The sequence below is a fragment of the Vidua macroura genome, chromosome 12 (assembly GCF_024509145.1).
Source record: "Vidua macroura isolate BioBank_ID:100142 chromosome 12, ASM2450914v1, whole genome shotgun sequence".
NCBI classification, from domain to species: Eukaryota; Metazoa; Chordata; class Aves; order Passeriformes; family Viduidae; genus Vidua; species Vidua macroura.
In genome coordinates, this window is record NC_071582.1 from 13,946,901 (window position 1) to 13,961,962 (window position 15,062).

Genomic DNA, 15,062 nt, shown 5'->3' on the forward strand with positions numbered 1-15,062 from the left:
TGAAGTCATAAATGGGTTTACTAACACTGCTGTAAAAAGCACAGAGAGTGAAAATCTTTAATGCCCACGAAAATAAAGCACTTGTAATCAATACCTGTCCTGGAAATGGTGGGCGATTTCCTGTCCAGGCCACCTGGCTCTGGTTGAGCTGCCGGGATATCTGTGTCAGGTTCTGGCCTGTTGAGGAGGAAGACTGGATGTCGTTGACACCAGGCACATGCACCACAGATGAACTAAGGGTTCAGAACAGACACAGAGCCTCATTTGTAGGGCCTATTCTCAATGAAGAAATTGTATCCTAGATAAAGAAATACTGACAATACATTAAAGCTAATTATTCAATCTGTCTTGATAAGAAAGATGACTAAAACCATCACAAAACTACGGAACATACTGGCATTCTAAATGTCAGTCCTAATAGACACAGCAGGCAAAATGATTTTGAATTAGACTTCAGTAATCTCTTGGAAAGGGCTTCTAAGAATAAATACAGTCCCACACATGGTGCATACACACTTAGCCCCACACCATTTAACATTTAATGAAAAAAAAATCCAGCTTGCAGAGAGTACTGCAGGTACTTCATCACAAATTTGTGCTTAAAGTCAACAGCATTTAAGCATTTGCTTAAATGTCATTCTAAATGAGGATGGGCACAAAAGACGATACTTATAAACACTTCCTTATTTGTTTCCTGCCTGGGAAATGAAGAATTATGTGCTACATATTAAGAATAAGGGCTTTTAATTCCTTTTTTCACCAACTGATGCTAAAGAAGAACAGGCAGTTGTATACCCAGGCAAAAGAATAATCAAGACAGGAAGTTAAACTCATGCAGTAACTTTGGAACACTAATAATAATAAAAAAAAAAATATTTTTAAGGAACCTTTTTATATGTTAGCTGTTTCCTACTTACTGAATTTCACTACAGAGAAATACCCAGAAATGCCTAATTATAAGAAAAATTTTATGAAGGAACCGCTCCACTTCACCATTTTATTCTCATGGAAGTCCTGAGCAGTGGAATCTAGACAACTACAAATTATGACTGTACTTTTATATATAAAACCATATTTTTTTACATGTCACATATAAATGAATAGAAATGAAGACAGCACACAAAACCACTTTTGTGGATCCACTGAAACAGCCTGTTCCTTTCTCCAATCCCATCCCTATTGTTTATTTTCACAATCTTACAGAGAGAGAAGAACGCAGATTGGGAAAAGAAGTAAACAAGGCTGAGCAGAGAGAAAAGCAGGAATCTGAATCCTTGGAAAAGGCTGACAGAATCCCTCCCAGAGTGTAAGCAAAACGTGGCAGGCATTTGAATATGTGAGTTCTTATTCTGGATTTCTTACTGCCTAAAAGCAAAGTGGATGTTTAGAAATTCTTTGCAGAGTTTTCTAATTTTTAAAAAAAATCTGTTTTGTTTTTATTTTATACTATCACAGAGTCTCCAAAGAGGGAAATGTAAACCAGAAAGTCCATCTAAATCTGGCTGGAGCACACAGCAGCTGATGGGGAGGGCTGGCCCTACTGCCAACACCTTCTCAGCTGGACTGGCAAGTTCCATCACCTAAGGAGCTTGGGCTGTATCTGGAACTGTACTTTGAAAGCAGATTTCTGCAGAACAGTGCCTAGAGGCTGCCCAGGCTCAGTGACTGAATGGGCCAGGCTGGAGATTATACAGAGGACAGTTCACTGAGGGTGGAAGTGCTGGCAGAAGTGCAAGCCATTATTTGATGTAACAGAATAGCAGTAGGAAAAAAGCTACAGTTAAATATCAGAAATTAGCAAAGGAAATGAACAGAACACAAGCCAAACCCCCAGATGGCAAGTCAGTCACCCAGTAATACACAATATCCAATTAAAAGACGTTTACTCTCATATCTCCCCAAGTTATACTTGGTTTTAATTTGACAAAACACACTCACATGGATCTTATTTCTCTTCACTGAGATTATTAGCAATTATGATTTTAAGAGCACATTGGTTTAAATAAAATCAGTGTTTGCCAATGTTTTCCAGTTCAAGGAACTGGCAGGTTCTGAGTGGCTGTTCCTTCACTTTCACAGCCTTGGCTGGTCTGAACAGGAGAATGAATCTCCTGATATCTTGTGGTGATATCACAAGGCACTAAGGTCAACACGATTGCTGTTATCGCACTCTCCAAAAGCAATTGGAACCTGTATGCCAGCTGGTAGACAATGACACATACTTCGAAGAACTCAAAAATGCCTTGGAACATGCCAGACCACCACCTTACATGTATTTAGAAGCTGCCTTAGAAGAGTATTCATGCCCCTGTCCCAGTCCTCACCTGGGGCTGTGGATGCAGCATCCCTCTCTTCCCTTTGATACCCACATCAATGCCCTTCAAGGCAGCCCTTCAGCAGGAGCAGCGACAGCTCTAAGTGCAAAACAAATCTTTGCACCCTCCGAGCTTGGTTGAATTTTCCTCAGATCTCTGACCTCTGATCTCAGAGTTATTTCCCTTCAGAATCTGTTGCTGCTCCTTAGCTTTTTTCCAATTACAATATCACAGCAAAAAGTACCTACTTACCAGCCAATATTTTTAAGAGAGATACCCAAATCATCTCAGCTTGTAAGCCCAGCCTAAGTGCTGAACATCACCAACAGTGAAGTGCGGACAAAGTGAAATTCATTCGTGTAAAGAAAGCTCTTGCACCTTGGGTTGGTTTTGTTTCCACAGTACTGCAGGGGGACAGTTTTCCCCTCTCAGACAGGAACTGACACATTCAGGATCTGCACCAAATACCTGAAAGTCTTTCCCGAGTGTCCTGGCTGAAATGGGCTTCCCTGTGAGTAAAGCTGCTGGTTCCCTGCTGTGGATGCAGAGGCCATCATTTTTTTATCTGCTACAAGAGAAAAACAAATCACAGAAAAAGAGTTAATTTAGGGGGTGAGAGAATGAAGGAAAAAATATTTAAAGACAATTGCAATGTATGTTTTCTTCCCTTCTTCGGGCTTCATGAAGAAGCCCTGTGGAACACATTAGGAACGACACAAACTGACAATTCAGTGTGAAAACAGAGGCACAGTTGGTTTGTGTCACCTCTATGCTCTCCTCACAGGCTGTGCCTGGGAGCTGCTCCTGACTGCAGAGAGCACAGCCCTGGCCCAGGTGGGGAGTGAGGGGTGCCCCAGGCACAGGCTGGAGAGGGGAACAAAGCTGTTCTGGAAGGAAGGTGTGAGGGGCTGCCCAGGGGGATGGAGGCATGGAACAGGAAACCAGCCCAGTCTGAAGAGGGTGTGATGCACGAGCACCTCAGGTGCTCAGGTGAGGGCACATTTCTGCCACCAGGAAAAGTCCTCCAGCCCCACTGCTGTTACCACAGACTACACTGAGGTGGCAGCTGAGAGCCCCCACCCTGCTGGGTTACAGAACCCAAGGAAGGGTGTCCAAGAGCTCTCTCCTAGCCAGCTGACAATCTGCTTCCCGGGACAGCCCAAGGAGCACCCACCTCCCTGACAGCCTGGTGGCACTGCCCGCTCATGTCAGGGTGACAACCTGCAGCCCCAACTGCATCCCAGGTGGCTGGAGGCACTCTGCTTCTGAGTGTCACCAGACCTGCACACCTGAGCTGTGGCAAGGCAAAACACAGGTCTGTTGTGGAATTTGCTGTCCTCATGTGGCCTGGGGGGAGCCATGAAATAGGATGGGGAGCCATGAAAGAGGATGGAAGTGGGGTAGAAGACAAATGAGTGTTGTGAATAAATTGCACAAGAGATGCCATTAACTTTTATAGTTTACTCTTAATGTGGCAACTGGAGATCAATCTCTAATTGAATGAAACAAGATTGGGTGAACAGCACCCTTTGGTCCCTTAATTTAATTTTCTGGTACTGGATTATTCCAAAGCTCAGGGAAATCCCACTACTACTTCTCTTAAAATAATTCACAGGTCTGCTGCACCACCCTTTATTCACCTTCTCCATCTCCCCTCCAAGTGCAACACACCCTGATACAACTGATGGTTCTGCACCCATATGTTGCCATGTACTTGACAGGCCTAGGAATCAAGTCTGCCCCCTCACTTTCCCCCTTGCTCTTTTCAGATTCCCACTCATTTCACAAGATGCTCTCTCGGACAAAAGGCCCACTCAACTCACAAGTAACAGAAGTATTTTTTAGGTGTTTAAATTTTTTTTTAGCTTTCCCTAGCTTTTAGAGACCTCCTGAGTGTGACTCACCAAAGGCCTCCAACACACACCAGCTCTTATCTGTTACCTAAATTGTTCTTACATTATGTTCCTAACAAGAATCTAAGCTCACCTCTCAAAAGAAAAATGTCACCTCAAATTCCCTCCCAGGAGCCTCGGAGCGTGGAAGCCACTGATGGAAGCTGGCATTGCTTGTCTTTGTAATACAGAAATCTGTAGAAATTCTTCCCTGACTACCTACTGCCCAGCACAGAAACCAAGGCTGGGCTGCAAAACTAAGCTCTCATATTTTAAAAAATACAACAGGGAGAAATGGGGACAAGGTGTAGAGAAGGTTGTGCATACAACAGGAAGAACTGAGAATGAGTGGGCATATCTGAGAAGGACAGATGAATTTGTCTTTTTCTACAGTAATGTCATTCTTGCATGAGATGTCCCATTTTCTAAGGCCACCCTTTGCAGGGAAATCAAACTCTCAGGGTTGGAAGAGACTGAGCCAAAATCCTGCGGGTGCTTTAGATATTTGAGAACAACTCACCAGAAAAACTGAGAGTGCCCCAAATGAACTGGAATTCCTCAAGTGGAGCAGAGTTGCCATGGCAGCTACCAGGGTCTGTGCCACAGGATGAGGGCAAGACAAAGGGAACAGCTAAACTAATAGCAAGCAGCTAATTCTCCTTCCTGAGTTACCCTGAATGCTCTTTAGCCTCTGAATCTGGCCCACATCTCTCTCAGCTGTATTCCTACCCAGGATTTTTCAAACAATTCTCTGCTCTCACCTTTGGTACAGCACTGATTGTTTGGTTTTTTGTTTGGGTTTATTTTGGTGAATTTTACCTGTTTCTCTCTAAACTCCACTGGTCAATGATGGCCCTTCCCCCAGCAGGACCAGTATCACCAAGGCTTCTGACTCTTAACTGAATCTCTAAGAATTGCATCATCCCATGCTTCAAATCACTTGCATGAACTGATGAAGTCAGGCTTCCTCTCCCAGCTTTTGGGGTTTTAATGAAGCATGGTCACTACATGCAATTATAGCAGCACTCTCCCTGTGTCAGCCCATGTTCTTATGGAACAAGATCGGGTATCAGCATAAGGCCAATGTCTGGCAGGCAGCACGCAGGCTTGTCAATATTGGTTTTGGACAGGGTACCTCATCCCTAACTGGGAACTATCCTTTATCATTCAGAGGAGACCTTGATCACAGCTCCCATGAGAAATTCAGAGAGAGAGAGAATGTCCCAAAAAATGCACAGCCTGTAAATTGATAAGAATGAAAAGAGAAATGGCATTTCCAAGAACATAACCTCCCAGCTACCTCACAGCTTGTAACACCCTTAACCCTAACCCTTCCCCACAAACAGCTGAGAGCTGCCTGAAAAAGAGCCAGTAAGGCAGCCAAAAAGCAAGATGTTCTTGCTTGGAAAAACATATTCTGGTGTTTAGGGTTGGAGCTTTGCTACCTTCTAATGGACCCCTTTTATGGCCTCAGCTGTTGACTCCACTGTTTGAGTAAACAGAGAAGGATGAACAGGAATAGCAGAGAAGTCCTAGCAACAGGAGGACAGAGTATCAAGTATATATTGCAGTTACAATGTCTTCTCCAGTTGAAAAAGCCAATCCAGACATAAGAAACCAACAGCGAGGTCACCTTCCAACACCCCTGGAGTCAAACCCTGTGGGTAGTTTCCTCCCTGCACTGCATGACACTTGTACATAGATTTATTTAAAACAAATGTAAAAATTCCTCTTTTTCAGCGAGGATAGTTAAGAACAATAAACAATCAATGAGCTCTTCCCCAAGCCATGGCATTGGCTGGTTTCCTATAGATATATTTCAGATGATTCCTTCAGCTGCCAGTCTTAGTGGTTTCTCTTAGAGCAACAGGCAGCACAGGCTGGGGCTAACTTTGAGACAGCTCCATCTGTCTGACTGACAAGTTAACTGGCTCTTACCTCTTACAACAGGGCTGGGAAATCCTTTGATTTTGGTGCTGAGGGCACCAAAGACTCTGTCCTCACAGTAATTTTCAAGGAATACAGAACAACATATTGTTTCTGAGACTCCTATCAATCTTAGAAGAATTTGCTAAAAATTTTAAAAGTTGTGGGAAGAAGAGTCAGGACTTCTCACAACCAGGTAACATGACTGGAGATGCCTCAACTGACCAGAGAACAAGTATATTGCTGGCAGCATATGACTCTGAAAACATTGATACAGAAACTGGTGATTTAATAAAAAAACTGCAGCCTATCTTAAGACTATATGGTAACTTTCTTGTCTCTTTTTAGAGAAATATGTTCCTACTTAGAGAAATGAATTTACCTATATTGTTTAGGAAATAAAATATACACTTAGAAATGGAATGTTCTGCTCAGTATATTTAATATCTAGGTGCACTGCCTAAGGTGTCCCTGTGAACTGAAAAGAGAATCAAAACCAGGCAGCTCTGGTGACACAAAAGCCATCCTTCCCTCTTTGAATTTACTCAGTCATCTTTAGGGAAAACACCAACTAATGACAAATGCTAGGAAATGTCCCAAAGACTGATGCTGCTTAGAAAATTCTCTGCCACGCAGCAGTTTCTCTTCATTCTCTTGAAGCTGTGCTCTACATCATGTAACCAAGCTCGACACAGTATTATAAATTAAACATCAGGGACATTCACTTACAAGCAGTTATTCCAGCAAACATCTCAGCAAATCTAGGATCTCTCTCTTGGGAGAAGATAGCATCAGGCTTTTCCACAGACTTTCCACCCTCATGAACATTAGCTGGTATACTTGGAACAGGCACCTGTTGAGATACAGAGAGGAAGGTAATTCCCTCTACTGTATTTGACAAAAAGGAATTCAGGGATAGTCACAATGTATTTTTAGTTTTCCTGAAATCTGCTGTTGTTTTACATATTAAATGATCAGAAGCACAAAAAGAAAAATCTGAGAAATTTCACCTGAGATAAGTCATAGGATGACAGCCCATCTCTTTGATGTACTTCGAGTTCTGCTTGCTGTTGCTGAAGTTGTCTGCAAGGGAGACAAAATGACTTTCTTACAAAAACCAATTAAGATACAAAAAGGAATAGTCATGGTCTCTTATTTTACACTCCCAGTGAAACGTGTCTCAGATGATTTACTAAATCCTTTCCTGTGAGATCCATCTGTTTTTACAGCTTTCTCATTGAGAAAACCTGCACCACAGGAATGCAACAGGGCACAGGAAGAATTTTGCTGTGATAGCACTGAAATGTAGATGGATAATAGAGTATGGAACACAATCTCCTTCTAAAGGATTTAAAAATTCACTATTCTTAATTCATTGTCTTCCTCATGTTAATGATGAACACACCAGACCCCCTCTCTGATTCTGCTGAAGGAAAACATAAGTTTGCTCTCCAGGAAGATGCCCAGTGACAGAACACCTCAGCAGCTGGGAAGTTATCCAGATGTTTTGCACCTCTGATTAACAGTCACTTTCTGCTGTTTGGTCAAACAAGCAAAAAAACTTCTGGCCTGGAGATGTGCAGGTAGAACATTCATCTTTGTGAGGCTCTTGGCTCAGTTAGCAAAGAAGATATGAACCCCCCACAATTATACTAGATCTCAGAGATTAGGATAGGATTGGACTTAAACTGACAAAATACTTGGATTCGGTATTTGTAAATGATCCTTGACAGTGCTCACAGTTTGTGTATGTTTCTGGCTTCTTTCTGAAGGAAAAATCACCCAAAACCCAGGAATTACGCACCATGCGTGTCTTTCCCCAGAGAGATGATACTTGGACACAACAGGAATAGATGAGATTTTGCAAAACAGCAAAATCATGGATTTGAAATTCTGGAAAATCAGAATGTATTTTTAGCCACAGGCTTAAATTTCAGATTTTCATTTTAGATTTTCAAATCTCCTTTCAAATTTTCAAATAGATTCAAATGCCAAGGGACTGAGAGACAAACTTACAGACAAAGTCAAATAACAAATTAGACACAAACTGGTGGAAACGTGAGGAATCACTCAAGCAAGCTACTGAAGTAAGTAACACATTTTGCTATTCCTTGAAGCTGTTCCAGGAAACACTTTGGTCAGTTTTTATGCTCCATGGCAAAAATCTGCATCCTGCAACAAACAGCAGGTCAGAGTAACTGGCCAAAAGCCTTCTGCAAGCCTTACAGTGTGAGAACACATAATACAGGGAATAACTTTTGTCCTAGCAGTAACATGCAAAAAAGGCAGTCCTCCAAGCCATTAGAGAGCCACGGATTTTCCCTATTATTTTAGCAAACAGAAAATTCCTAAAAATTACCTCTGGAATGAAAAGACATTCCTTGTTCACAAGCATAAAATGTAAACTTTTCCAACAGAACTATGGGAGGCAATTTAATGGTGGGGAATCTATGGGGAAGTTTCTAAATACCACCCTGTGGACAACAAACACCCATTAAATCCTGTTGTTAATGTAAAAGCTAATTACACTGTTTCATTTGTTTTTATTACCACCGACTCGGTGCGTGTGTCAATAAACAGCACATTAGGTTCTCCTCTGTTCCTTATAAAGAATGTTTTCTTGATTCAGCCATATGCATACAAATGAGCCAAACCAAACAGCACACTCACTCGTTATTTGTTTTGTAGGCACTTCTCTAACTTAGTGCTCCTTTGCCCCTCTCTATCTTTCATCTCTAATACTCATTAAGCTGCACTACAATATAAACACCACATTGTGCTAACAGCACTGAACTTTGGGAACAACCTCCCAAAATCCATTTCCTATAAAAACCAAATAGTTGTGTGTATCTTTCCTGAACCCTGTGCAAGCTATGCTGCACTTAATTAAGATTGAAATGCAAAGCCAGGGTAGCATCTTCTGTTGTTGTTGGCTGCTACTGCATAAATAGTTTAAATGGTGCTTGAAACCTGAAAGAAAATGTGCAGCAATTCATGGAGCAGCCGACCAGGGAGAGCTCAGTGCTGCTGCTGCGGCTGCTTCAGACTCTGCCATCTCACCAGCCCTTCTGACAGCCAACAGTCACCCAGCTGCTGGACAGTAAAAATGAAACAGAACAAGGGATTACCATCAGTTTGGGGCAAAACTCGAAGTTGCCCTCTAACTTTGAACCCAAAAATTGTCCTTGGTTTCACTTTCAGTTTCAGAGGTTCAAGCATAAATGAACAACTTCTTGGCTCTACAGTTTACCCAACACAGCAAGCGAGGCATTGTCTGGGTCAACAGTACCGACCCACAGGTTCAGTATGAAACTAGGAAAGCCCTTGGCTTGGACAAGAATGGTTCAGCAAATCTGAAGGCTTTGACCGTTACTTCGAATTTATTTTAGTAAATACACATGGAGGAAAAAGGATGATAGTGTGGAAGTTCTTCTGACATTTGAGAGGATGTTAAGCTCTGTCTATGAAAACTGAAGTCACTGGTTCCCTTGCCAGGCATCAGAGTAAACAAAAGTGATTTGAACTTCAAAATTAACAAGCTCTTTGGTGGGAGAGAAGCAACAATCCTGCATCTCTACCAAGCTATTTTTATGTAATACAGGCACACGTGTTTCCTGTGTCTGGTTTGGACAAAAGCAGAGTAGTAAAAGCCTTGGGGTTGTGGTTGTAAAATCCTCTTTCAGAAATTCTCAGTATCTCCCTCTTTTAGCCTAGAGCTTCAACTCACCCCTGTGAAAGGGTCTGTCTAACATCAGAATCAGACAGGCCACAGATGACATGAGAGCACGAGAAAGTCATTACCACCACTACCACCAACTGCAATTCTATCAGCAGAGCTGATCACTTTAGGATTTTGGCCCAGGAGAACCCAGAGCAGAAAGCATCTCTCCCACAGGCTGATTCATCCAGCAGGCTGCTTCCAGCAGCGACCTGGGCCAGCTCACTGCAACACAACGAATCTCGAGGCTCAGGACAACCACAGGACTCATAAATTCACACAGTGCAGCCCAGGACTTGCAGCTTCCAAAAATGAAACATCAGATATTCCACACAGGCCAGAAAAATACATCTCTTCTTTATTTTGATGTATATACATATCAATATATGTACATATAAGACCTTTATATAACCTGTCACCACAACATTATTTTATTCAAACACTGCTCTATCTGTATAATAAATAAACACTGGTAACAATTATTTTTTCTCTTTGGAAATCAAACAGTGTCAACTACACAGGAAGATGTGGTCAAACAGGGGACTCTTCTTTTCAGCCCAACACAGCACAAATGTGAAATGTTAAATGCTTCATTTCTCCAGGAAGTTTCTCTTGGATGACTACACCCAAGTGAAACCAAGAGAAGTTTTATTTGCTTTTCTTTTTTTTTTTTTTTTTGCAAAGAACTAAGTGAACATTTGAACCTAATATTTCCTTATCCTTCTGTACCAAAAGCAAGTTTGGACATTTCACTGTGTGAAGCTCCAAAGAGTATCTTTATTTAAAAAAAGGAAAAAAAAAAAAAAAAAAAAAAAAAAGGAAACAGAACAACCAAACCAAGCCAAAAAAGAACAGTAAAAATCAATGAATCCCTGAAGAACCGGAATCATCACTGCCCTCTACAGTCTTTTGGGAAAATGCTGTTCACTGACCAACTTGAGCTATTCCATTAACAGATGCACACAGATGTAAGTACTGTGGCTTTAAGCAATCCTCAGTTAAAAACTGATTTAAACCCACTTTTTTTTGGCTACATTGTCTTTACAATTTCATGCTGAATTTTTAACTACTTCAAGCCTGGTTTTTATGGGGCTGCCTAGGTTACCACAGTGACAGGCATATCAAATCTGTCTCTGTGCCTTCAGCTGGGCAGAGCAAGGCATCCCTGCCTGGTCTCCATGGGAAGCACCTTGCTGGACCCAGAGCACCTTCCAGGACCATGGAAGGATGGCCACACACACCAGGGCTGGTGCCAAACCACCAGTCCCAGCAGCAGCTTAATGAGAAGTTGGCAATCACCAGCTACACCATGACGTACAACTCTTCAGGGCAGCTAGGAAATCCGAAGTCAAAACATGACCCCAAATGTGGGAAAAAAAAAAAAAAAAAAGCCAGAAACAGGCAGGAACTGCAGTACTTTACAGTAAGTCCTCTTTGGAAATCTGAGAACTGGGAGAGAATAAGGGGAAAACCAAAACCAGTCTGAATAATGCATTCTTTCTACTATTCAAAAGCAGGAGTATAATGGGCTGTATCTTGCCCATTTCAGAACATTTTCAACATGACAGGAAAGAGGGAACATCCTCTGTCAAAGTAGCAGCAGGCAACTTCCATATTAGGTCAGCATTTCTGGGTTGTTATTCAAACCTAGCAAGAGAGATGGAAGCAGAGCCAGGAGCTGGCACAGTCCTATTCATCACAGGGAGTGCTGTGGTGCCAAGCTGAACTGTACAGTGCAGGCTCAGAAAAAAGCATTCCCAGAGTCAACACAACATAAGACTCCAGCCCCACTTTTTCATCCGTGGCCTCTTGGGAACAAAGCACAATTAAGCCAGCCTGGGACAAGCCTCAGAAGATGTTTTTTACTTTGCAGGCTTGTTTTCGCATATACAAATTATTTGAAAAAGTATTATGGGACAGCAGAAATGTGAAAATAGCTATTTTGATGCACAGTGCAGACAAGCTGTCTGATTTCAAGACACATTTGCCTGTTTTCAATGAGCTTAACTATTCAGTTTTAGCCCAACTTTTTGGGTATGGAGAAAAACAAAAAGAGGAAAACAATTGTGATGCTCGGTTTCATGTAGGTGAATGCACAGCCCTTCCAGTCCAGGTATGTGCCAAAGAAGCAAGCCAAGGAATGGCCAGAGGCACTTCCAAACTCCAGTGCCAAAGCCCCAGGGGTTTGGTTTTGCAGTGGAGCTCTCAGCAGGCACCTCCAGCAGCAGACTGCTCATTCAGCATTTCCGATATATGGTCTAACAGGCTGAGATCTCAAACCCAGTAATTTCCTCCCAGCTAAAGACTTGGCAAAAAAATCTCTGGTCAGACCAGAAGCAGACTTAGTTTTAAGAATAGATTAAATTTATATTGGAAAGAAGAAACGTTTATTAAAAAACCTCACAATATAAAGCAATCAAGGCCAGATTAGGTTCTGCAGTTACTGGTTGAGAACTCAGCAGGCTCCAAAAGCATCTCTGCTCAGTCCACAGAGATCAACCTCCACCATACTCTGAGTGTGACCTCCTCCTAAGAGGCCAAATGAAAGATTTTTGAAAATATTAATTCCAAGACAGATGATTTCATTTTCCTCTTAAGATTAGGAGTTGGATCATCCTCACACTTGGGGATATTCTATCAAATCTGAACTATTAGGAACCCTTCCCAATCAAACCTACTAGGAAATAATTCTGCTAGCTTCATTAGGTCGTAAAATAGACACAGCTGAAGCAGAAGAGCCCAGAACTACAGAATGGTATGATCACAATGAACATGGACACGGAATTTTCTTTTGGCTCAGGAGTCAGGCTAACCTTCCTCCAGTATCAGGGCAGCTGTTGTGCTGCTGGAAGCTCTGCATTAGTTCAAGGCAGCCTGGACTGAGATCAATGGCCTTGTCTAATGACATAACAGATAAGTGACGTTTCCCCCCAGTGCAGCCAGGCCCTGGAAGCATCACAGGATAATGACACAGGGAAACAGCTACACTGGGAGATCTCCTGATGCAGCAAAACCCTGTTACAGCCTGCACTGCTAGAGAGAAACAAAAAGCATCTGCTTAAAAAATTGGGATGTATTTTACAGCAAAAAAGAATGGTTACAGTCCCTTCAAAACCACGGAGGGGAGCACCCAGAAAGGCACATACTTGACGTTAGTGTTGGTGCAGATGATGTATTCAATCTCATCAGAGTAAGGATTCTGAAATGTGAAGCTGCTGGTTCTGATCAGCATCCACTCCCGGTTTTTGGTGCGAAAACGATACATCACAGACAGGACTTGACCTTTCAGTTTCACCACCTGCAAAGCCATTTGGAAAGGTTAATAACAGGAGATTGCTATCTGCTGTGCAAATGAATAGTCAACAGCAGCAACTGGTGCATTTTAAACTTGAAATCCAGAAAGCTACGGGGACAGCAGAGGAATTTTTTATTTGGAGAGAATATGCAAAATTGTATCCATGTTTACAGCTATCTCCTTCAGATTGAAATTCTCATGCTTTGTCATACAAAATGCCAATTTCCATTTGTTGTACAAAATGCCTGCTTATAAAAAGAATAGACACAGGACAATCATCAGGTTGTGCTGTAATCCCAACACAGAAACTTTAAGAATGTTTTAATGTGAAACACTTATCAAGAGATTGACAGAAACCAAACTGAGGATCTTTTAAATGTTTATCTGTAAACGATAAACCAATCACTACAGGTAAACAAAAGCCTAAAAGAAAAGCCATTTTGAGGTTGACTGCTTTTCTGCTTGGATACCCAAGTAGATACAATTAATATACAATTAATATATGTGATAAATCAGCATCAAAGTTTAGGATGATGCTTAAACACAGTGGTGTTTACTTTTTGGTTTTTTTAGAAAGCATCAGGTGTTGGTTCGCCCCACCCCAAACACATTAAAAGACTCTCTAGGATGGCAAATTGCTAGCAAGAAACACTTGCTTTTGTCTTTCAGCAGAAAAAAGAGTGAGACAGTGTTTGAATGGAGAGAACACTGATAAGCCACTGTCCATATTAATAGTAGAAATTCCTTGCATGCACAGGCCATTTGTTTGTAACTAAGAATTCAGATGTCTGGGTTTGGTAGCTGAAGTTGGGCACCAAGTGAGGATTAAGAAGCAGTACTGTAGTACTGAAGTACATTCAAAGCAATCTTCTCACACTGGCCCTGCAACTGCATTTCACATGTTATCCAGCAATCTGGGGTTAAGCCAGAAGAAAACTTTCATGGTTTTAAGTCATTCAGCTGGCACTTACCTGGCCTATCTCTGTTTATATTTTACAGCTTTTCCACCAGGCTATCCCAGGGTTGCCTCAAGGAAGGAAAGGGAAGGTCTACTGCAAATAAATGCCACATCTTGTGGATTCTTAATCATTAACATCTGGAATTTACTTTTTATTGGCTATCTGCAACCTGGATTCTCTAAAAGTAGAAGTCCCACTATTTACCCTCTGTCTTCACTGACAAGCAATTAGATTAAGAAAAATGTTCCAATGCTGCTTTTTTCAGAGATTTGCACTTCAAATTAATCAACTGGATATGGGACTAAATGGAAGAATGTAAATAGAAGACAATGCAAACAGAAGACACAACAAGCCCAGGGAAGTTCAAAATCATATTGAAGTAAATTACTTTTGGTTGGTTTTCTTGGGGCCTTTTTAATGCTTTTACAGGTTTTCTTGGGGCCTTTTAATGCTTTTCTGAGCTCACTGAGCAACATTCTTTTATCAGCAATTTTCTACTACCACACCCAGGGCAGAAACCACAGAGCTGGTGTATAGTGTGCAATCTGAATACTATTCTACTGGGTATCCAACTGTATACTGGACCCTTTGATATTAACCTGTATTTGTTTGTCTTAGCCTTGAGACTATCTTATTCTGGCCTGATTTTTCCCACCCTGATGAATGAATTTATCTTCCCAAGGAAACAAAGCTCTGAGATAGATACTGGCAATTGACCAAAAATTGCAAAACTCACCCTCCCTCCCTCCCTCCCTCCCTCCCTCCTCTGTCATGCACCAGCCTGGTTCTGATACTGTCAGCAAATCAGAAGTGTCAAGTTTTCAGGTTTTAGGAAAAAAAGGAAAAAGAGTTGAAATCACAGTTACCTTTTTAATTAAGATATTTCTAAGTCCAAACTAATAATAATAAAACAAATGGCAGTGATCTATTACCCTGAAACCCTGATTAAGCAAACAG

General features: G+C 41.6%; 1 protein-coding gene across 4 annotated transcripts in view; it reads right to left on the reverse strand.

Annotated features, from left to right (window-relative positions):
- The window catches only part of ARNT2 (aryl hydrocarbon receptor nuclear translocator 2), a 97,138-nt gene that overhangs the window by 12,076 nt on the left and 70,000 nt on the right, over nucleotides 1-15,062 (reverse strand). For all 4 annotated transcript variants that reach the window (XM_053988449.1, XM_053988446.1, XM_053988447.1 and 1 more), the window contains 5 exons: nucleotides 12,998-13,149; nucleotides 7,144-7,216; nucleotides 6,863-6,986; nucleotides 2,784-2,883; nucleotides 95-233 (listed from right to left, as the gene is read on the reverse strand). In XM_053988449.1, coding sequence (XP_053844424.1) covers nucleotides 95-233; nucleotides 2,784-2,883; nucleotides 6,863-6,986; nucleotides 7,144-7,216; nucleotides 12,998-13,149 — 588 coding nt within the window. The remainder of the gene's footprint in view (nucleotides 1-94; nucleotides 234-2,783; nucleotides 2,884-6,862; nucleotides 6,987-7,143; nucleotides 7,217-12,997; nucleotides 13,150-15,062) is intronic.